Source organism: Hyla sarda, chromosome 5, assembly GCF_029499605.1.
Source record: "Hyla sarda isolate aHylSar1 chromosome 5, aHylSar1.hap1, whole genome shotgun sequence".
NCBI lineage: Eukaryota > Metazoa > Chordata > Amphibia > Anura > Hylidae > Hyla > Hyla sarda.
Genome location: NC_079193.1, coordinates 383,079,454 through 383,103,744, shown reverse-complemented (window position 1 = coordinate 383,103,744; position 24,291 = coordinate 383,079,454). Strand labels below are relative to the sequence as shown.

General features: G+C 49.7%; 1 protein-coding gene across 2 annotated transcripts in view; it reads left to right on the top strand.

Moving 5' to 3' along the window:
- Positions 1-220: 220 nt before the first annotated feature.
- The window catches only part of ZC3H3 (zinc finger CCCH-type containing 3), a 204,275-nt gene continuing 180,204 nt past the window's right edge, over positions 221-24,291 (top strand). The window contains exons 1-4 of one of the 2 annotated variants that reach the window (XM_056522897.1): positions 221-503; positions 2,715-3,765; positions 5,378-5,583; positions 15,958-16,026. In XM_056522897.1, coding sequence (XP_056378872.1) covers positions 458-503; positions 2,715-3,765; positions 5,378-5,583; positions 15,958-16,026 — 1,372 coding nt within the window. In that variant the 5' untranslated portion in view covers positions 221-457. The remainder of the gene's footprint in view (positions 504-2,714; positions 3,766-5,377; positions 5,584-15,957; positions 16,027-24,291) is intronic. The other variant, XM_056522898.1, reaches the window with a different exon arrangement.

Genomic DNA, 24,291 nt, shown 5'->3' with positions numbered 1-24,291 from the left:
TGTCCTTTATTATGAGTGTTTTGTCCCCTATTATCAGTAGCTGCTCCTGTCCTCCTATCCTCTGTATAATCACAAGTGAAGGATATAACTGATGCACGTCCCGTGGTGTGAAAGGAGATTACAGGACCTTTGGTGACGTCATTACCACGTGACACAGACGGGAGGGGTCCGACTGACGTGCGATCCATACTTCCTGCTTCTCCGGTTGCTAGGATACCGTCTGCCTGTCAGGACGGCGGGCGCAGTTGTGACGCAGTAGCACATGAGCCGCCATTTTAGCTTCTGGCAGCGGTAGTGAAGGGTAGACCGAAGTTCGCCCGGTGAACGGTGGCCGTACATGGAGGTGTCGTGAAGTGGCCGGTATTTCACTGGATGGCGCGGGACGTTGAGTGGCGGTTATCGGGCATCTCTTCCGACGTCATCACCGTGCGCCCCGCGCCCCGGACTGTTTACTAACATGGACGAGAAGGAGTCTCTGAAGAGACAAATCCAGCTGTTACAGGGTGAGAGAGATGAGGGGCCACAGGGTGAGAGAGAAGAGGGGCCACAGGGTGAGAGAGATGAGGGGCCACAGGGTGAGAGAGAAGAGGGGCCACGGGGTGAGAGAGAAGAGGGGCCACAGGGTGAGAGAGAAGAGGGCCACAGGGTGAGAGAGAAGAGGGGCCACAGGGTGAGAGAGAAGAGGGGCCACAGGGTGAGAGAGAAGAGGGGCCACAGGGTGAGAGAGATGAGGGGCCACAGGGTGAGAGAGAAGAGGGGCCACAGGGTGAGAGAGAAGAGGGGCCACAGGGTGAGAGAGAAGAGGGGCCACAGGGTGAGAGAGATGAGGGGCCACAGGGTGAGAGAGAAGAGGGGCCACAGGGTGAGAGAGAAGAGGGGCCACAGGGTGAGAGAGATGAGGGGCCACAGGGTGAGAGAGAAGAGGGGCCACAGGGTGAGAGAGAAGAGGGGCCACGGGGTGAGAGAGAAGAGGGGCCACGGGGTGAGAGAGAAGAGGGGCCACGGGGTGAGAGAGAAGAGGGGCCACGGGGTGAGAGAGAAGAGGGGCCACGGGGTGAGAGAGAAGAGGGGCCACGGGGTGAGAGAGATGAGGGGCCACGGGGTGAGAGAGAAGAGGGGCCGCGGGGTGAGAGAGAAGAGGGGCCGCGGGGTGAGAGAGAAGAGGGGCCGCGGGGTGAGAGAGAAGAGGGGCCGCGGGGTGAGAGAGAAGAGGGGCCGCGGGGTGAGAGAGAAGAGGGGCCGCGGGGTGAGAGAGAAGAGGGGCCGCAGGGTGTGAGAGAGGAGGGGCCGCAGGGTGTGAGAGAGAGCAGTACACAGGGATAGAGGGGCCACAAGGTGAGAGAGGAGTAAAGGGAATAGAGATGGGCCACATGGGGATAGGGAGGAGTACATGGTGAGAGAGAGAGATGGGGGCACAGGAGGAGACACCTCCATTATTTACACTCAGAGCTCAGGAACCCATTCTGGCCTATAGTCCTAGCCACACAGCTGATGGGTTGTTACAGTGTGTAAGTGAGAGAACTGTCAGCCATTGTGGGGGCAGGATCGGGTCATGACTGGTTTTCAGCCTCTGGATTTAGATGTTTCCATTCATTGTGAAGGAGGTGAAGTGCAAAGTCTGTTAGAAGATTCCAGATTGTAATTAATTGCGCGCCCTCCTCAGGTTGTTGCGCGCCGTCCCCTCAGGTTGTTGCGCACCCTCCCCTCAGGTTGTTGCGCGCCGTCCCCTCGGGTTGTTGCGTGCCGTCCCCTCAGGCTGTTGCGCGCCGTCCCCTCAGGCTGTTGCGCGCCGTCCCCTCAGGCTGTTGCGCGCCGTCCCCTCAGGCTGTTGCGCGCCGTCCCCTCAGGCTGTTGCGCGCCGTCCCCTCAGGTTGTTGCGCGCCGTCCCCTCAGGTTGTTGCGCGCCGTCCCCTCAGGTTGTTGCGCGCCGTCCCCTCAGGTTGTTGCGCGCCGTCCCCTCAGGCTGTTGCGTGCCGTCCCCTCAGGCTGTTGCGTGCCGTCCCCTCAGGCTGTTGCGCGCTGTCCCCTCAGGCTGTTGCGCGCTGTCCCCTCCCCTCAGGTTATTGCGCGCCCCCTCCCCTCAGGTTGTTGCGCGCCGTCCCCTCAGGTTGTTGCGCGCCGTCCCCTCAGGTTGTTGCGCGCCGTCCCCTCAGGTTGTTGCGCGCCGTCCCCTCAGGTAGTTGCGTTCGCACGCCCCCCCCCTCAGATCGTTGCGCATGCCCCCCCCTCAGGTTGCTGAGCGCCCCCCCCCCCAGGTTGCTGAGCGCCCCCCCCCCTTCAGGTTGTAGTGCGCCCCCCCCCCTTCAGGTTGTTGCGCGCCCGCCCCCTTCAGGTTGTTGCGCGCCCGCCCCCTTCAGGTTGTTGCGCGCCCGCCCCCTTCAGGTTGTTGCGCGCCCGCCCCCTTCAGGTTGTTGCGCGCCTGCCCCCTTCAGGTTGTTGCGCGCCTGCCCCCTTCAGGTTGTTGCGCGCCTGCCCCCTTCAGGTTGTTGCGCGCCCGCCCCCTTCAGGTTGTTGCGCGCCCGCCCCCTTCAGGTTGTTGCGCGCCCGCCCCCTTCAGGTTGTTGCGCGCCCGCCCCCTTCAGGTTGTTGCGCGCCCGCCCCCTTCAGGTTGTTGCGCGCCCGCCCCCTTCAGGTTGTTGCGCGCGCCCCCTTCAGGTTGTGCGTTCCCTCGCGCCTCTCATGTCCACTCAAAATTGTGATGTTTTTATTTGCAGGTTTGATCGACAGTCATAAAAATATCCATGGCAACGCACCAGCAAATCCAAGATGGCAGGCGCCCGTCCCGCCGCCTCATGGGGTGTTCCGTGGTGTAGGATACCGCCAGCCTGCAACAAATCAGAGCAGCTGGAGGAAGAAGTATTCACTGGTGAACCGGACATCGCAGGGGGCAGAGGCTTCAGGGGTGACCGCCTACAGCTCAGGTGAGGACGACCCCCACAAAATCCCGGCAGCCACAGCCCCCTCCAGAAACCTGGAGAAACCAAAGTTACCTGGAAACGCATCTGATGCGTCTGCGTTCAAATGGCGAAGTTCAGCAACTCAAGGGAGCCGGACGCAACTAAAACCCTGGGCGACTGGTCCCGTGCCCTCCACATCTGGACCAAGGGGGGCACAACCCATAGAGTCTGGAAGCCGCGCTCCGGCCCACGGCCATACCAAGGAAACCCTCAGGTCCCAACCTGAGCCGAAAGTGTCATCGATGCCATTGGTTAAACCTACCCCGGTCCAGGTACTGACGACCCCCCAGACTCTCTCCAAGAAACCCCCCCTGTTCCCTGCCAAGACCAAAGGGAACTGTTCTCAACCCAAACCCAACGCAGGTTCTTCTACCCGGACTGCACTGAGCGCACCCCAGAAATGCAATCAAGCCGCCACTGCCAATAAAGTTTACAAAAGTCAGAAGACTAAATATATCTGGGTGGCCAAACCCCCTGTGACTACAAAAGTCAGTCCGAGCGGCAAGAAAATGTCAGCTGACCAGAAACAAAAGCCCCCGGAGCCCACGGCGATAGTGAAAGTGAAAAAGAATGGCGCAAACCCAAAGACAGCAACTCTGAAGAGTCCATACAAGTGGAAAGCTGTGAACGATTCCTCTCCAAGCCAATCGTCTGCCTTACATAGAGGGGTTCAGGGGGCCGGCCCCATCACCCCCAAACATAACGTACCAGCAATGATGGCTGCCGCTGCCTCGTACAGAGACCCTGCACATAATAGCTACAAGGTGAAGAGCAAAACCAAGATCATCAAGAGAAGGAGCAACTCCAGGTACAAGACAAGAGAATGTATATCCTGCAGCATTTACTATATATATATATATATATATATATATATATATACACACTCTGATCCTGACTTATATCCTGTATTACACTCCAGAGCTATACTCACTATTCTGCTGGTGAGGTCACTGTGTACATACATTACATTACTTATCCTGTACTGATCCTGAGTTATATCCTGTATTATACTCCAGAGCTGTACTCACTATTCTGCTGGTGAGGTCACTGTGTACATACATTACATTACTTATCCTGTACTGATCCTGAGTTATATCCTGTATTATACTCCAGAGCTGTACTCACTATTCTGCTGGTGAGATCACTGTGTACATACATTACATTACTTATCCTGTACTGATCCTGATTATATCCTGTATTATACTCCAGAGCTGTACTCACTATTCTGCTGGTGAGATCACTGTGTACATACATTACATTACTTATCCTGTACTGATCCTGATTATATCCTGTATTATACTCCAGAGCTGTACTCACTATTCTGCCTGATTAGTAGGGTACTGTAAGACTGTGTGACTCCACCAGCAGAATAGTGAGTACAGCTCTGGAGTATAATACAGGATATAATCAGGATCAGTACAGGATAAGTAATGTAATGTATGTACACAGTGATCTCACCAGCAGAATAGTGAGTACAGCTCTGGAGTATAATACAGGATATAACTCAGGATCAGTACAGGATAAGTAATGTAATGTATGTACACAGTGACCTCACCAGCAGAATAGTGAGTACAGCTCTGGAGTATAATACAGGATATAACTCGGGATCAGTCCAGGATAAGTAATGTAATGTATGTACACAGTGACCTCACCAGCAGAATAGTGAGTACAGCTCTGGAGTATAATACAGGATATAACTCAGGATCAGTACAGGATAAGTAATGTAATGTATGTACACAGTGACCTCACCAGCAGAATAGTGGGTGCAGCTCTGAAGTATAATACAGGATATAACTCAGGATCAGTACAGGATAAGTAATGTAATGTATGTACACAGTGACCTCACCAGCAGAATAGTGAGTACAGCTCTGGAGTATAATACAGGATATAACTCAGGATCAGTACAGGATAAGTAATGTAATGTATGTACACAGTGACCTCACCAGCAGAATAGTGAGTACAGCTCTGGAGTATAATACAGGATATAACTCAGGATCAGTATAGGATAAGTAATGTAATGTATGTACACAGTGACCTCACCAGCAGAATAGTGAGTACAGCTCTGGAGTATAATACAGGATATAACTCAGGATCAGTACAGGATAAGTAATGTATGTACACAGTGACCTCACCAGCAGAATAGTGAGTACAGCTCTGGGGTATAATACAGGATATAACTCAGGATCAGTACAGGATAAGTAATGTAATGTATGTACACAGTGACCAGACCAGCAGAATAGTGAGTACAGCTCTGGAGTATAATACAGGATATAACTCAGGATCAGTACAGGATAAGTAATGTAATGTATGTACATAGTGACCTCACCAGCAGAATAGTGAGTACAGCTCTGGAGTATATGTATTACTGGGATAGTGGGTGATCCCTGGAGATCTTCACTCCTGTCCTTCTTGTTTTCTAGGTCTCCTGTAGATAAAAAGTCTTCTCCTTTGGCTCCTGTGGTGGTGAGGAGTCACTACTTCCTGCGCAGACGAAGCTCTCCCCGCGTGAAGTCACCACCTACGATAAAAAGAAGTTCACCCCGGGTGCTGGTTCACTTATCCAAACACCGTCTACGGAGACTGCCCCCTCCTGGCAAGCAGCAGCAGACTCCCCCCACTCGGGAAGGTAGGAGAATATGACGCTGTAATGATGCTGTTAAAGGGGTACTCCGCCGCTCAGCGTTTGAAACAAACTATTCCGAACGCTGGAGCCGTCAGCTCGTCACGTCATAGCCCCGCCCCCTCAATGCAAGTCTATGAGAGGGGGCGTGACATCTGTGACCTCACGCCCCTCCCATAGACTTGCATTGAGGGGGCGAGACGTGACATCATGAGGGGGCGGGGCTATGACGTCACGAGCTGACTGCTCCAGCGTTCGGAATAGTTTGTTCCAAACGCTGAGCAGCGGAGTACCCCTTTTAAAGTGCTTTATTTGTCAGAAACAACTCTGCAGTGCTTTTTATGCTGCCATCTGGTGGCCATGTTTGTGTATTACAAGCATTCTCTACAAGGAGGTGCTGCCCATCATGTCATCCATAAAAAAAAAAACTGCAGCTCTCGTCATGCTCTGATGACCCTTGGCTGTCAGGACATGATGGTAGTTGTAGTGTTCATGAATACTGCAGTAGAAGCGGGGCCCGTCATGTTGATATTAGACTGGCCCTCAGAGGGGCATCACAGTCTCTTCATTTTAAGGGCTTTGGCTTTCCTGACTTCATCTTCTTCACCCCAATAGACTTTCAGGTTTCAGTTCTTTCCCCATTTGCTGTATCTCTGCTTGTGGTCTGTGAATGGAAATGTAAAATGTAGGGATGTCCCTATACCGAGTACGAGTAGCTATAATTTTTTTTTTTTTTTTTAAGTACTCGCCGATACCAATTACAGATACCTTTTTAAAATGTCATGTGACAGGGTTTTTTATTTGACACAAATCCAATTTATCCAAAGGGTTTCCCAGGGTTATATATCCAATTTGCCATTTAGGCTTACGCCCTCATGGGATTAATTTCCCAAAACTAGGGAACCCTATAAATATAAAAAATTATACTTTATTCTTTCTTCACTTTAAAATTATTATTCAAAGTGTGAGAGAATGAAAACTATTTTATGATGTGCATTAAAAGCCCAGTCCGTGGTTCAGATTTAAACGGAGTATAAACTCCTATCAATATCCATAGTATGGTTGTTTTTGGAAGGGCCCCCAGCCGGGATGCCGTTATTGTTGTTCTCCACTCAGGAGTTTTGCCAGCAATTCCAACTCATACACTAATATGATCCCTGGACTGCTAATTAAAACGCCATACACTGGCACCACCCTGACGTTTCGCCGGCCATAACCAGCTTTATCAAGGGTATTAGCACCTCGACCCTTGATAAAGCTGGTTATGGCCGGCGAAACGTCAGGGTGGTGCCAGTGTATGGCATTTTAATTAGCAGTCCAGGGATCATATTAATGTATGAGTTGGAATTGCTGGCAAAACTCCTGAGTGGAGAAAATCAATAATGGCATCCCGGCTGGGGGCCCTTCCAAAAACAATCATACTATGGATATTGATAGGAGTTTATACTCCATTTAAATCTGATAAAGCACAAGAAATGAAATTGGAGCCGTTTAGAGAAATAATAGTGTACAAAATATACTTTATAAAAAAAATATATATACACAAATACATAAAAGCTGAGGTCTCTCACCCAAGGGTGGTGGACAGAAACAGCAAGGGTGACCCCTCAGGACTCTAGGGGAGCCAATAGAACAGAATATGCACAGACATACTTATACAATGCTCCACAGGGACCTGAGGGGACACCACCCCTACTCCACAGGGACCTGAGGGGACACCACCCCTACTCCACAGGGACCTGAGGGGACACCACCCCTACTCCACAGGGACCTGAGGGGACACCACCCCTACTCCACAGGGACCTGAGGGGACACCACCCCTACTCCACAGGGACCTGAGGGGACACCACCCCCGACAGTTCCCGAGACAGATGTCATCAGAGAGCACTTAGACAGAATAGAGAAACTCAACTTCAGCAGCTCATAAGTACTGAAAGGATTAATATTTTTTTAATAGAAATAGTTTACAAATCTGTTTAACTTTCTGGAGACAGTTGATATATATGTAAAAAAGTTTTTTCCTGGATAACCCCTTTAAAGGGTTCAGAAGATGAAAATTTTGTGCAATTTAAAAAAAAAAAAAAAAAAAAAAATTTTTTTTTTTAACAGAAGCAAAGCAAAATCAAACTTATATCAGTTGGGTTTCCTTTCAATCATATGGACCTAAAGAATAATTATTACCAAAAAGTGTAGAAACTGAAGTGGGCAGAAATTACAAATTAGCATTTAAAAAAAATAAAATAAAATTTTGTCCCACAAATAATTATTTTTTTTTGGTTTCGCCGTAGATTTTGTGGTGAAATGATTGATGTAATTACAAAGTAAAATTGGTGGCAGATAGCCGACGGGACCACCCCGCTATGACGTGGGCTCATCTCTTGAGCTCCTGTTATAGAAGGGGGACAAAGGCGTACAGATACACCCTTCCTCCTTTAAAGGGGTACTCCGCTTCTGAGCATTTGGAACAAACTGTTTTGAACGCTGGAGCTGGCGTCGGGAGCTCTGGACGTCACAGCCCCACCCCCTCATGATGTTACGCCCCGCCCCCTTAATGCAAGTCTATGGGAGGGGGCGTGACGGCCGTCACGCCCCCTCCCATAGACTTGCATTGAGGGGGTGGGGCATGACATCATGATGGGGCGGGTCTATGACGTCACGAGCTCCTGGCTCCAGCGTTTGAAACTCTTCAAACTTTTCAAACTTTTTTATTATAGAATGGGTTAATTCACATTTATTATTTTTTTTATTTATTTTTTTGCACGTTTTTTTATTATTTTTTAGTCCCCATAGGGGCCTATTACATGCAATCTGTTGATTATATACATTGGTCAATGCTATGTTATAGTTTATACTGCAGCCAAACATAAGGGACCCCCGGACGTCCTCTCAGCTCTTAGACCCCGTAATCAACTTTGATTACAATGTGTAAACGGTTAATGCCAGAAATCACCGCAATCAGCGACGTTCGGCAATAACCACAGGTTCCGTTTGTGCGCGACATAGCACAGGGCACCTCTGTGATACCTGCGGGGGTATCAGATTAGGTATCGGGGAGTACAAGTACTTGTGCAAATGTCCAGCATCTGTCTTGATACCAGTATTGTGAAATCCCACTGTCCACTCAGGAAGAACACTGATTGACAATTTCACATGGAACAGACAACACGTAGAAATTATAGGCAATTAGCAATATACCCCCAATAAAGGAGTGGTTCTGCAGGTGGTGACCACAGACCACTTCTCAGTTCCTATGCTTCCTGGCTGATGTTTTGGTCACTTTTGAATGCTGGCGGTGCTTTCACTCTAGTGGTAGCATGAGACGGAGTCTACGACCCACACAAGTGGCTCAGGTAGCGCAGCTCATCCAGGATGGCACATCAATGCGAGCTGTGGCAAGAAGGTCTGCTGTGTCTGTCAGCGTAGTGTCCAGAGCATGGAGGCGCTACCGGGAGACAGGCCAGTACATCGGGAGACGTGGAGGAGGCTGTAGGAGGGCAACAACCCAGCAGCAGGAACGCTACATCCGCCTTTGTGCAAGGAGGAGCAGGAGGAGCACTGCCAGAGCCCTGCAAAATGACCTCCAGCAGGACACAAATGTGCATGTGTCCACTCTAACCGTCAGGAACAGACTCCATGAAGGTGGTATGAGGGCCCGATGTCCACAGGTGGGGGTTGTGCTTACAGCCCAACACCGTGCGGGAAGATTGGCAAATTCACCACTGGTATCCTGTGCTCTTCACAGATGAAAGCAGGTTCACACTGAGCACATGTGACAGACATGACAGAGTCTGGAGACGCCGTGGAGAACGTTCTGCTGCCTGCAACATCCTCCAGCATGATTGGTTTGGCGGTGGGTCAGTAATGGTGTGGGGTGGCATTTCTTTGGGGGGCCGCACAGCCCTCCATGTTCTTGGCAGAGGTAGCCTGACTGCCATTAGGTACCGAGATGAGATCCTCAGACCCCTTGTGAGACCATATGCTGGTGCGGTTGGCCCTGGGTTCCTCCTAATATAAGACAATGCTAGACCTCATGTGGCTGGAGTGTGTCAGCAGTTCCTACAAGAGGAAGGCATTGATGCTATGGACTGGCCGCCCGTTCCCCTGAATCCGATTGAGCACATCTGGGACGTCTCGCTCCATCCACCACAGACTGTCCAGGAGTTGGCGGATGCTTTAGTCCAGGTCTGGGAGGACATCCCTCAGGAGACCATCCTCCACCTCATCCGGATCATGCCCAGGCATTGTAGGGAGGTCATACGGGCACGTGGAGGCCACACACACTACTGAGCCTCTTTGGGACTTGTATTAAGGACATTACATAAAGTTGGATCGGCCTGTAGGGGGGTTTTCCACTGTGATTTTGAGGGTGACTCCATATCCAGACCTCCATGGGTTGATGATTTCCAGTGATAATTTTTGGTGATTTTGTTGTCAGCGAATTCAACTATGTAAAGAGGAAAGGATTTCATACGATTAGTTCATTCATTCAGATCTAGGATGTGTTATCTTAGTGATCCCTTTATTTTTTGGGGAGTCTGGAGAGATTCAAGACTGGATACAATAATAAGACAGGACTAGTCCAGGATGTGTCTTTGTCTTTCACTTTTTGATACTTTGTAACAACAACATCAGCGGGACGGTCCAGGCCGGCCATGGTTGTTAAAGCTCCATTTGGTAAAAGCTAAGGCTGCATTTACACCACGTTTATTCAATACAGTTCCCAGATAAGTTTGAATTTGAAAACCGTACGGAACCGTATTGAAAACCGTACGGAACCGTATTGAAAACCGTACGGAACCGTATTGAAAACCGTACGGAACCGTATTGAAAACCGTATGCATTTTCCTGTACCCAAAACCGTAGCCTACCACAGTTTTTGGACCGGGTGCAATACCGTATAAAACCATATACGTTTTTTTTTTTTTAACATTAGAGTCAATGGGAACCGTACAGAACTGTATGTGCGTACGGTTCCATCCGGTTTTCACCATACGGTTTTTGACTTTGCACGTTTTTTTTTTTTTTTTTGGAATTTCAATCAAACAAGTGAAACTTTATTCATAATGGAGTGAAAAGTTAAACGTTTATGTTTTTTCTTAAAAAACGGATGCAACTGGACATAATTTTTAAAACCGTATACGGGTTAAAATTTGTACACGCGTTTTGAAACAGTTTAGTCCGGTTTTGAGGAGTCAGTATCGCAAAAATCGCAAAAAACGTGGTGTGAACCCAGCCTAAGAGAGAGACTGCAATCTATAAGGAATTGTTTTGCTGGATGTGATGTGCTTTGTGTCTTGTGGCTGGTCAGTAACTTTTTCCCTTAGAACAGTGTTTCCCAACTAGGGTTCCTCCAGCTGTTGCAAAACTTCAACTTCCAGGATGCTCGGACAGCCAACAGCTGTGCTGGGAACTGTAGTTTTGCAACAGCTGGAGGCACTCTTGTTGGAAAATATTGCCTTAGAAATACCTTTTATAAATATACGTTTTTCACAGAGGACCGCATTTCTTACATTCCACACCTCAGCTGCTGCAGCACCTCTTTCTGAAGTGTCAGTGCAGCTTACATGTATGAGTCTGGAGTCTTTCTGAAGACAGAGCAGAATCTTCATTCTACTAACACGAATCGCTGTTTTCCTCTTCACAGTGAGGTTCTGCAGCAGCTTAAGCATACAATTACATTGTTGCGTGTCCCGTGGTCAGTCTGCACATTGCCGTCCATCCAGCAGGGGGCAGCCTTGTGCCAGCGCCGCCCGTCTTCCCCGCAGTAATTGATCGCCCAATTTCCCCTTTATGTGAAGTGAAGCAGATATCTAGTCATTTGCAGCAATAACCACTAATGCCGGGGCCCCGTATAAAAGAGGCGCGCAAAAAAAAAAAAAATATCCGCCCCCTCCACGCTCATTTTTTACCGCTGATAAAAGCCTAATATATAATTATCCTTGCAAATTGGATTGTTTTAAATAACCCAAGCCCCGGGTGCAGGAGCCGCTGCCGCCACCGCCGTCACCCCCTGAGTTACTGCCGTGCCGGAATGGCCGCCTTCAATCAATTTCCTCGCCATTAGAAATTCCATCACAATCAACATTAAACTTTATTCGTGGCGGGCGTCGCCCCCTCCCCCTGTGGAGAAGATTTGAGAACCTTTTCCCGTGTGCGGAGAGGTCAGACGCCGCCGCTGCCGTGCAGATAAGGGAGGACTAATAAAAAGAGAAAATTGAATTACTAATGATCACAATGAAGAAAACCTGGGCGTCCGCAGCGGCGGGATCAATCATACGGCATTAGCCGCCATCACCGCGAAGACCTTGGTGCAAAGATAGACGGGAGCACGGATGGTGCGGGATTTATAACCAAAATCATTCTGCACCTTGTTCATCCTGAGTGTCCTTGTTCATGAATACAATGCAAGAACTGCGGTGCAGACTGACACAGAAAAGCGATGGAGTGTAGAATGAGATCTGTATATATTATCAGGGTCTTCGGAGAGCTGGGTGACTCCCCACTGGGGCAGTTGTCACCTCTGTATTCGGACAGACTGTTACCCACAATACATTGCGTCTCAAGTGCTACGTGGCCAGGGAGTAGTTATCAGCAATTTAGGCCTGGGAGAGGTGGCTGTAGGACAGGTGAATATATCTATTGTTCTCTGTTATCAGCCATGTCAGGAGGAGAGAGGTGACTGTAGGACAGGTGAATATATCTATTGTTCTCTGTTATCAGCCATGTCAGGAGGGGAGAGGTGACTGTAGGACAGGTGAATACTATCTATTGTTCTCTGTTATCAGTCATGTCAGGAGAGGAGAGGTGACTGTAGGACAGGTGTATATATCTATTGTTCTCTGTTCTCAGCCATGTCAGGAGGGGAGAGGTGACTGTAGGACAGGTGAATATAATCTATTGTTCTCTGTTATCAGCCATGTCAGGAGAGGAGAGGTGACTGTAGGACAGGTGAATATAATCTATTGTTCTCTGTTATCAGCCATGTCAGAGGGGAGAGGTGACTGTAGGACAGGTGAATATATCTATTGTTCTCTGTTATCAGCCATGTCAGGAGGAGAGCGGTGACTGTAGGACAGGTGAATATAATCTATTGTTCTCTGATATCAGCCATGTCAGGAGGGGAGAGGTGACTGTAGGACAGGTGAATATATCTATTGTTCTCTGTTATCAGCCATGTCAGAAGAGGAGAGGTGACTGTAGGACAGGTGAATATAATCTATTGTTCTCTGATATCAGCCATGTCAGGAGGGGAGAGGTGACTGTAGGACAGGTGAATACAATCTATTGTTCTCTGATATCAGCCATGTCAGGAGGGGAGAGGTGACTGTAGGACAGGTGAATATATCTATTGTTCTCTGTTATCAGCCATTTTAGGAGGGGAGAGGTGACTGTAGGACAGGTGGATATATCTATTGTTCTCTGTTATCAGCCATGTCAGAAGAGGAGAGGTGACTGTAGGACAGGTGAATACAATCTATTGTTCTCTGTTATCAGCCGTGTCAGGAGGGGAGAGGTGACTGTAGGACAGGTGAATATCATCTATTGTTCTCTGTTATCAGCCATGTCAGGAGAGGAGAGGTGACTGTAGGACAGGTGAATATCATCTATTGTTCTCTGTTATCAGCCATGTCAGGAGGAGAGAGGTGACTGTAGGACAGGTGAATATATATATTGTTCTCTGTTATCAGCCATGTCAGGAGGGGAGAGGTGACTGTAGGACAGGTGAATATATATATCGTTCTCTGTTATCAGTCATGTCAGGAGAGGAGAGGTGACTGTAGGACAGGAGAATATAATCTATTGTTCTCTGATATCAGCCATTTCAGGAGGGGAGAGGTGACTGTAGGACAGGTGAATATATCTATTGTTCTCTGTTATCAGCCATGTCAGAAGAGGAGAGGTGACTGTAGGACAGGTGAATATATCTATTGTTCTCTGTTATCAGCCATGTCAGAAGAGGAGAGGTGACTGTGGGACAGGTGAATACAATCTATTGTTCTCTGTTATCAGCCGTGTCAGGAGGGGAGAGGTGACTGTAGGACAGGTGAATATAATCTATTGTTCTCTGTTATCAGCCATGTCAGGAGAGGAGAGGTGACTGTAGGACAGGTGAATATATCTATTGTTTTCTGTTATCAGCCATGTCAGGAGGGGAGAGGTGACTGTAGGACAGGTGAGTAGAGCTATTGTTCTCTGTTATCAGTCATGTCAGGAGAGGAGAGGTGACTGTAGGACAGGTGAATACAATCTATTGTTTTCTGTTATCAGCCATGTCAGGAGGGGAGAGGTGACTGTAGGACAGGTGAATATAATCTATTGTTCTCTGTTATTACAGTAAATCAGTTTTGTGTCCCCCCCCCGCACAGTGCTGGAATCTTGTAAAGGATCTTTATACCTTTGGTGATGATTATTGGGGCCCTTAGACAGGTGTATACACCAGAGGGGATACATAGGGGCCTCTGTTTTCTGGGGGTTGGGCAGCTGTTGGTCCATTCCTGTCTTTCTGTGACTCAGGGGTCATTACCAGCTGGGGCCCAACCCCCTCATAAATCATTACCTCTCCCTGGATCCCATGGTAGACCCAGGGGGGGGCAGGACTGGTGGGATCTGTAACAGTTCACATATTTGGCCGCCTGCCCGACTCCCATCACCCTGTGTGTTTAATGGTGTTGAGTTTCCGTTGACATGTTGGATGACGTTCACATTGCGCTTCTAATTTACACAGCACATAAGTGGGGTCTATCCATAGACCCTCATAACACAACAAGGACCAAAATAGAGCAGTCCTATGTAACACCACAGATAACACAGTGATAACTCTCTGAGTACAGATAATGTATAGATGTGACCTGCAGTCCTATGTAACACCACAGATAACACAGTGATAACTCTCTGAGTACAGATAATGTAGTAGATGTGACCTGCAGTCCTATGTAACACCACAGATAACACAGTGATAACTCTCTGAGTACAGATAATGTATAGATGTGACCTGCAGTCCTATGTAACACCACAGATAACAGTGATAACTCTCTGAGTACAGATAATGTATAGATGTGACCTGCAGTCCTATGTAACACCACAGATAACAGAGATAACTCTCTGAGTACAGATAATGTATAGATGTGACCTGCAGTCCTATGTAACACCACAGATAACAGTGATAACTATCTGAGTACAGATAATGTATAGATGTGACCTGCAGTCCTATGTAACACCACAGATAACACAGTGATATCTCTCTGAGTACAGATAATGTATAGATGTGACCTGCAGTCCTATGTAACACCACAGATAACAGTGATAACTCTCTGAGTACAGATAATGTATAGATGTGACCTGCAGTCCTATGTAACACCACAGATAACAGTGATAACTCTCTGAGTACAGATAATGTATAGATGTGACCTGCAGTCCTATGTAACACCACAGATAACAGTGATAACTCTCTGAGTATAGATAATGTATAGATGTGACCTGCAGTCCTATGTAACACCACAGATAACAGTGATAACTCTCTGAGTACAGATAATGTATAGATGTGACCTGCAGTCCTATGTAACACCACAGATAACAGTGATAACTCTCTGAGTACAGATAATGTATAGATGTGACCTGCAGTCCTATGTAACACCACAGATAACAGTGATAACTCTCTGAGTACAGATAATGTATAGATGTGACCTGCAGTCCTATGTAACACTACAGATAACAGTGATAACTCTCTGAGTACAGATAATGTATAGATGTGACCTGCAGTCCTATGTAACACCACAGATAACAGTGATAACTCTCTGAGTACAGATAATGTAGTAGATGTGACCTGCAGTCCTATGTAACACCACAGATAACACAGTGATAACTCTCTGAGTACAGATAATGTATAGATGTGACCTGCAGTCCTATGTAACACCACAGATAACAGTGATAACTCTCTGAGTACAGATAATGTAGTAGATGTGACCTGCAGTCCTATGTAACACCACAGATAACAGTGATAACTCTCTGAGTACAGATAATGTATAGATGTGACCTGCAGTCCTATGTAACACCACAGATAACACAGTGATAACTCTCTGAGTACAGATAATGTATAGATGTGACCTGCAGTCCTATGTAACACCACAGATAACACAGTGATATCTCTCTGAGTACAGATAATGTATAGATGTGACCTGCAGTCCTATGTAACACACAGAGAGTTGTAATGTCGGGGGGGGGGGGGGGTGCTTATATAAATCTTGACCCCTGCGGGTTAGGGCCGGGGTGGGTTATAGTTTGGGGTGTTTCCATGATATCACTTGTCACCAACAATTGTCATCCAGAAATACTTTCCTTTCATTATTGACCTTTGACCCTGAGAACCTCTTGTGTTCACAGACCCGTCTCTGCCCCTCTGGTGTTCCCCCCCTCACCTTACGCCTCTTAACTCCTTCAGTGCCAGAGCAGGTGAGTCTTTATAGGTGTACACTCTTTGGAGGAGTCAGACTGGGGGGGGGGGGGGGGGGACATTGGGCCCGGCCCATCCAGGGGTCACATAATGGATCATCTCTATGAAGATCTGTGACCCCGACTACTCACAGGTCATGTGACTATGAAACCATTGTGTATTACTCTGCAGTCACATCCAGAGCAGCAGTTACAGTTTTGCTTATTTTGGACGTGTTCAGGTGTCTGCAGCTCTGGAAGTAACTTGAGATCCCAGAAGAACCACATCAGAGCATGATATAACAGCAGAATAGTGAGTGCAGCTCTGGAGGATAAGACATGATATAACAGCAGAATAGTGAGTGCAGCTCTGGAGGATAAGACATGATATAACAGCAGAATAGTGAGTGCAGCTCTGGAAGTAACTTGAGATCCCAGAAGAACCACATCAGAGCATGATATAACAGCAGAATAGTGAGTGCAGCTCTGGAGGATAAGACATGATATAACAGCAGAATAGTGAGTGCAGCTCTGGAGGATAAGACATGATATAACAGCAGAATAGTGAATGCAGCTCTGTAGGATAAGACATGATATAACAGCAGAATAGTGAGTGCAGCTCTGGAGGATAAGACATGATATAACAGCAGAATAGTGAGTGCAGCTCTGGAGGATAAGACATGGTATAACAGCAGAATAGTGAGTGCAGCTCTGGAGGATAAGACATGATGTAACTGCAGAATAGTGAGTGCAGCTCTGGAGGATAAGACATGATGTAACAGCAGAATAGTGAGTGCAGCTCTGGAGGATAAGACATGATGTAACAGCAGAATAGTGAGTGCAGCTCTGGAGGATAAGACATGATGTAACAGCAGAATAGTGAGTGCAGCTCTGGAGGATAAGACATGATGTAACAGCAGAATAGTGAGTGCAGCTCTGGAGGATAAGGCATGATGTAACAGCAGAATAGTGAGTGCAGCTCTGGAGGATAAGACATGATGTAACAGCAGAATAGTGAGTGCAGCTCTGGAGGATAAGACATGATGTAACAGCAGAATAGTGAGTGCAGCTCTGGAGGATAAGACATGATGTAACAGCAGAATAGAGAGTGCAGCTCTGGAGGATAAGACATGATGTAACAGCAGAATAGTGAGTGCAGCTTAGAAGGTGACTGGGGTATAAGACATGATATAACAGCAGAATAGTGAGTGCAGCTTAGAAGGTGACTGGGGTATAAGACATGATATAACAGCAGAATAGTGAGTGCAGCTTAGAAGGTGACTGGGGTATAAGACATGATATAACAGCAGAATAGTGAGTGCAGCTCTGGAGGATAAGACATGATGTAACAGCAGAATAGTGAGTGCAGCTTAGAAGGTGACTGGGGTATAAGACATGATATAACAGCAGAATAGTGAGTGCAGCTTAGAAGGTGACTGGGGTATAAGACATAATATAACCCAATTGAATTATAATATATCACAGAGCTCCTTGGTGTTATGGTTCGTTCTGTTAGTTGCCCCTGGTCCCCTCTCTCCTGGGTGTTCGCTCTTAGTTGCCCCTGGTCCCCTCTCTCCTGGGTGTTCGCTCTTAGTTGCCCCTGGTCCCCTCTCCTGGGTGTTCGCTCTTAGTTGCCCCTGGTCCCCTCTCTCCTGGGTGTTCGCTCTTAGTTGCCCCTGGTCCTCTCTCTCCTTGGTGTTCGCTCTTAGTTGCCCCTGGTCCCCTCTCTCCTGGGTGTTCGCTCTTAGTTGCCCCTGGTCCCCTCTCCTGGGTGTTCGCTCTTAGTTGCCCCTGGTCCCCTCTCTCCTGGGTGTTCGCTCTTAGTTGCCCCTGGTCCCCTCTCTCCTGGGTGTTCGCTCTTAGTTGCCCCTGGTCCCCTCTCTCCTGGGTGTTCGCTCTTAGTTGCCCCTGGTCCCCCCTCTCCTGGGTGTTCGCTCTGTTTGTTGCCCCTTGTCCCCTCTCTCCTGGGTTTTCGCTCTTAGTTGCCCCTGGTCCCCTCTCTCCTGGGTGTTCGCTCTTAGTTGCCCCTGGTCCCCTCTCTCCTGGGTGTTCGCTCTTAGTTGCCCCTTGTCCCCTCTCTCCTGGGTGTTCGCTCTTAGTTGCCCCTGGTCCCCTCTCTCCTGGGTGTTCGCTCTTAGTTGCCCCTGGTCCCCTCTCCTGGGTGTTCGCTCTTTTAGTTGCCCCTGGTCCCCTCTCTCCTGGGTGTTCGCTCTTTTAGTTGCCCCTGGTCCCCCCTCTCCTGGGTGTTCGCTCTGTTTGTTGCCCCTTGTCCCCTCTCTCCTGGGTGTTCGCTCTTAGTTGCCCCTGGTCCCCCCTCTCCTGGGTGTTCGCTCTTAGTTGCCCCTGGTCCCCCCTCTCCTGGGTGTTCGCTCTGTTAGTTGCCCCTTGTCCCCTCTCTCCTGGGTGTTTGCTCTTAGTTGCCCCTGGTCCCCCCTCTCCTGGGTGTTCGCTCTTAGTTGCCCCTGGTCCCCCCTCTCCTGGGTGTTCGCTCTTAGTTGCCCCTGGTCCTCTCTCTCCTGGGTGTTCGCTCTTAGTTGCCCCTGGTCCCCTCTCTCCTGGGTGTTCGCTCTTTTAGTTGCCCCTGGTCCCCTCTCTCCTGGGTGTTCGCTCTTTTAGTTGCCCCTGGTCCCCCCTCTCCTGGGTGTTCGCTCTGTTTGTTGCCCCTTGTCCCCTCTCTCCTGGGTGTTCGCTCTTAGTTGCCCCTGGTCCCCCCTCTCCTGGGTGTTCGCTCTTAGTTGCCCCTGGTCCCCCCTCTCCTGGGTGTTCGCTCTGTTAGTTGCCCCTTGTCCCCTCTCTCCTGGGTGTTTGCTCTTAGTTGCCCCTGGTCCCCCCTCTCCTGGGTGTTCGCTCTTAGTTGCCCCTGGTCCCCCCTCTCCTGGGTGTTCGCTCTTAGTTGCCCCTGGTCCTCTCTCTCCTGGGTGTTCGCTCTTAGTTGCCCCTGGTCCCCTCTCTCCTGGGTGTTCGCTCTGTTAGTTGCCCCTGGTCCTCTCTCTCCTGGGTGTTTGCTCTTAGTTGCCCCTGGTCCCCTCTTAGTTGCCCCTGGTCCCCTCTCTCCTGGGTGTTTGCTCTTAGTTGCCCCTGGTCCCCTCTCTCCTGGGTGTTATGGTTTGCTCTTAGTTGCCCCTGGTCCCCTCTCTCCTGGGTGTTCGCTCTGTTAGTTGCCCCTGGTCCCCTCTCTCCTGGGTGTTCGCTCTTAGTTGCCCCTGGTCCTCTCTCTCCTTGGTGTTCGCTCTTAGTTGCCCCTGGTCCTCTCTCTCCTGGGTGTTCGCTCTTAGTTGCCCCTGGTCCTCTCTCTCCTGGGAGTTCGCTCTTAGTTGCCCCTGGTCCCCTCTCCTGGGCGCTTGCTCTGTTAGTTGCCCCTGGTCCCCTCTTAGTTGCCCCTGGTCCCCTCTCCTGGGCGCTGGCTCTGTTAGTTGCCCCTGGTCCCCTCTTAGTTGCCCCTGGTCCCCTCTCCTGGGCGCTGGCTCTGTTAGTTGCCCCTGGTCCCCTCTTAGTTGCCCCTGGTCCCCTCTCTCCTGGGTGTTTGCTCTTAGTTGCCCCTGGTCCCCTCTCTCCTGGGTGTTATGGTTTGCTCTTAGTTGCCCCTGGTCCCCTCTCTCCTGGGTGTTCGCTCTGTTAGTTGCCCCTGGTCCCCTCTCTCCTGGGTGTTCGCTCTTAGTTGCCCCTGGTCCTCTCTCTCCTTGGTGTTCGCTCTTAGTTGCCCCTGGTCCTCTCTCTCCTGGGTGTTCGCTCTTAGTTGCCCCTGGTCCTCTCTCTCCTGGGAGTTCGCTCTTAGTTGCCCCTGGTCCCCTCTCCTGGGCGCTTGCTCTGTTAGTTGCCCCTGGTCCCCTCTTAGTTGCCCCTGGTCCCCTCTCCTGGGCGCTGGCTCTGTTAGTTGCCCCTGGTCCCCTCTTAGTTGCCCCTGGTCCCCTCTCCTGGGCGCTGGCTCTGTTAGTTGCCCCTGGTCCCCTCTTAGTTGCCCCTGGTCCTCTCTCCTGGGCGCTGGCTCTCTTAGTTGCCCCTGGTCCCCTCTTAGTTGCCCCTGGTCCCCTCTCAGTTGCCCCTGGTCCCCTCTCCTGGGCGCTGGCTCTCTTAGTTGCCCCTGGTCCCCTCTTAGTTGCCCCTGGTCCCCTCTTAGTTGCCCCTGGTCCCCTCTTAGTTGCCCCTGGTCCCCTCTTAGTTGCCCCTGGTCCCCTCTTAGTTGCCCCTGGTCCCCTCTTAGTTGCCCCTGGTCCCCTCTTAGTTGCCCCTGGTCCCCTCTTAGTTGCCCCTGGTCCCCTCTCCTGGGCGCTGGCTCTGTTAGTTGCCCCTGGTCCCCTCTTAGTTGCCCCTGGTCCCCTCTCCTGGGCGCTGGCTCTCTTAGTTGCCCCTGGTCCCCTCTTAGTTGCCCCTGGTCCCCTCTTAGTTGCCCCTGGTCCCCTCTCAGTTGCCCCTGGTCCCCTCTCCTGGGCGCTGGCTCTCTTAGTTGCCCCTGGTCCCCTCTTAGTTGCCCCTGGTCCCCTCTTAGTTGCCCCTGGTCCCCTCTTAGTTGCCCCTGGTCCCCTCTCCTGGGTGTTCGCTCTTAGTTGCCCCTGGTCCCCTCTCCTGGGCGCTGGCTCTGTTAGTTGCCCCTGGTCCCCTCTTAGTTGCCCCTGGTCCCCTCTTAGTTGCCCCTGGTCCCCTCTCAGTTGCCCCTGGTCCCCTCTCCTGAGCGCTGGCTCTGTTAGTTGCCCCTGGTCCCCTCTTAGTTGCCCCTGGTCCCCTCTCAGTTGCCCCTGGTCCCCTCTCCTGGGCGCTGGCTCTCTTAGTTGCCCCTGGTCCCCTCTTAGTTGCCCCTGGTCCCCTCTTAGTTTCCCCTGGTCCCCTCTTAGTTGCCCCTGGTCCCCTCTCCTGGGCGCTGGCTCTGTTAGTTGCCCCTGGTCCCCTCTTAGTTGCCCCTGGTCCCCTCTTAGTTGCCCCTGGTCCCCTCTTAGTTGCCCCTGGTCCCCTCTTAGTTGCCCCTGGTCCCCTCTCCTGGGCGCTGGCAGTTCCCTCCTTGCTCTCGGACGTGGCGCTGCCAGGGTTTGGATTACAGGCAGATTGTCCGCCTCACACGGGGTATAAATAAGTGCGGGGTATGATCGGGATGTTGTGGGCAGATCCCGTCACTGATACCCCGCACTGGGTATAAAGCTCCATCCACCCACATGGTGCCAGAATTACATCTCTGCTTTATTTCCTATTCCAGCCTATGATTCAGTGTGAACCCGAGTGACACCCGCCGCCCGTCTATCCTGGCAGAGCCCATTAACCCCCTCATGGCCACTACACTCTTGTTTACATGTAGAATTAGTAAACCTGTACGTAGCTAGCGCTGCTCTAATTCTACACAATGCTCTGCGAGCTTATAGACTTATACATTGTACATAGCTAGTTCTGCTCTCAGCTGAGAAGTGGAGCCAATTCCATGGATGTAGACAATGCTCTGTGAGCTGAACAGCATGGATTTTTACAGACTGATACACCATAGGAAATTAGCAGAGAAATTTGTGCAGCTGCTGATATGTTCAGCTCACAGAGCATTGTCTAGACTGGATACAATTATCACTTCTCAGCTGGGAGCAGGACTAGTTATGTACAATATATCAGTCTGAAGTCCAGGATGTTTAGCTCACAGAGCATTGTCTAGACTGGATACAATTGTATCACTTCTCAGCTGAGAGCAGGGCGAGCTATGTACAATGTATCAGTCTGGAGTCCAGGATGTTTAGCTCACAGAGCATTGTCTAGACTGGATACAATTGTATCACTTCTCAGCTGAGAGCAGGACTAGCTATGTACAATGTATCAGTCTGGAGTCCAGGATATTTAGCTCACAGAGCATTGTCTAGACTGGATACAATTGTATCACTTCTCAGCTGAGAGCAGGACTAGCTATGTACAATGTATCAGTCTAGAGTCCAGGATGTTTAGCTCACAGAGCATTGTCTAGACTGGATACAATTGTATCACTTCTCAGCTGAGAGCAGGACGAGCTATGTACAATGTATCAGTCTGGAGTCCAGGATGTTTAGCTCACAGAGCATTGTCTAGACTGGATACAATTGTATCACTTCTCAGCTGAGAGCAGGACTAGCTATGTACAATGTATCAGTCTGGAGTCCGGGATGTTTAGCTCACAGAGCATTGTCTAGACTGGATACAATTGTATCACTTCTCAGCTGAGAGCAGGACTAGCTATGTACAATGTATCAGTCTGGAGTCCAGGATGTTTAGGTCACAGAGCATTGTCTAGACTGGATACAATTGTCTCCACTTCTCAGCAGGACTAGCTATGTACAGTTTCTCAGTCACTGACAGGTAGCAGAGACAGTGAAAATAGTTAAGGGAATACTCCGCTGCTCAGCGTTTGGAACAAACTGTTTTGAACGCTGGCGCCGGGAGCTTGTGACGTCATGACACCATGAGGGGGCGGGGCTATGATGTCACGAGCTCCCGACGCCGGCTCAAAACAGTTTGTTCCAAACGCTGAGCAACGGAGTACCCCTTTAAGAAGTTAAAGGGTTACTCCGCTCCCCAGCGTCCGGAACATGAAGTTCCGAACGCTGTGTGCGGGTTTCCATGTTCACGCCGCCCCCACATGATGGGGCGTGATGTCACGAGGGGGAGGGCATGAACACAGAAGCCCGCACACAGCGTTCGGAATTCAATGATCCGGTCGTTGGGTAGCGGAGTAACCCTTTAAGCACAGAGACCTTTAGGCTGTTGGTTTTAGTTGGGAGCATTCACATCACGATATAGAAAACCTTATACATTGACCTAGAATACAAAAACCTAAATAACTAGATCCGGTTGTGTAAGATTCTTTTCCCCGTGCACAAAACCGTAGCCGTCTACCAAGGTTCTGCGTGCGGTTCTGCGTGCGGTTCTGTGTGCGGTTCTGTGTGCGGTTCTGTGTGCGGTTCTGTGTGCGGTTCTGTGTGCGGTTCTGTGTGCGGTTCTGCGTGCGGTTCTGCGTGCGGTTCTGCGTGCGGTTCTGCGTGCGGTTCTGTTCCGTTTTTTACAGTTTACTCCGCAGCCGCCCAGGACTCCTGCTGTGCTACTACTACTCCCATCCTGGAACAGACAGACACTTTTCCATGATCGGAGTAGTAGTTCCCCTGAGTGCGGCCTGGGAGCCTACAGTAGCGCTTGTACTACTTCTCCCATTATGAAACGGAGTCTGTTCCATGCTGGGGGTAGTAGTACAGGGACTGCGGAATTGATCACATCAGGTCTCACTTCTGAGACCTGCTGCGATCATAAGTTATAATCCAGTGGATCGGGTGGCACGCTGCTCCGCTCCCCAGCGATGTGTATTTCACACTCATGACTTCATATTCAAATACCCCGCCGGGAGCCCTGAATGGCCGACGCAGAGTGGCCATTTATGGCTCTCTTCAGAAATTATTATTTTTTTTTTTTTCAAGACTGGAGATCTCCTTAAAGGGGTTATCCAGGGAAAAACTTTTTTTTATATATCAACTGGCTCCAGAACGTTTAACAGATTTGTAAATTGCTTCTATTAAAAAATCTTAATCCTTTCAGTACTTATGAGCTTCTGAAATTAAGGTTGTTCTTTTCTGTCTAAGTGCTCTCTGATGACACGTGTCTTGGGAACCGCCCAGTTTAGAAGCAAATCCCCATAGTAAACCTCTTCTAAACTGGGCGTTTCCCGAGACAGGTGTCATCAGAGAGCACTTAGACAGAAAAGAACAACCTTAAATTCAGAAGCTCATAAGTACTGAAAGGATTAAGATTTTTTAATAGAAGTAATTTACAAATCTGTTAAACTTTCTGGAGCCAGTTGATAGAAATTTTTATTTTTTTTCAGTGGAGTACCCCTTTAATATTTAGGACAGATGGCTGGGGGTCCCGTAGTGACCTTTGTATATGAGAAGACCTAATGGTTGCACACTTCATCACATGTTGGGTGTGGTCTAATACAGTGGTGTCTAAATTGGGGACATCTTGGTCTTGCAAAACTACAACCCCCAGCATGCCCGGACAGCCGTTGGCTGTCCGGGCATGCTGGGGTTTGTAGTTTTGCAACACCTAGAGGTCTACAGTTTAGAGATCTAGGGTCTTATGCATTATCCCCCAACCGCTCTACCGCTGTTTCAAAACTACAACTCCCAGCATCCCCGGACAGCCAATGGCTGTCCGGGCATGCTGGGGGTTGTAGGTTTGCAACAGCTGGAGGTCCACAGTTTAGAGACCACTAAATCAGACCATGCCCAACATGTGATGAAGTGTGCCGCCATTGGTTCTTCTCATATACAGGGGTCACTATGAGCCCCCAGCCGTGTC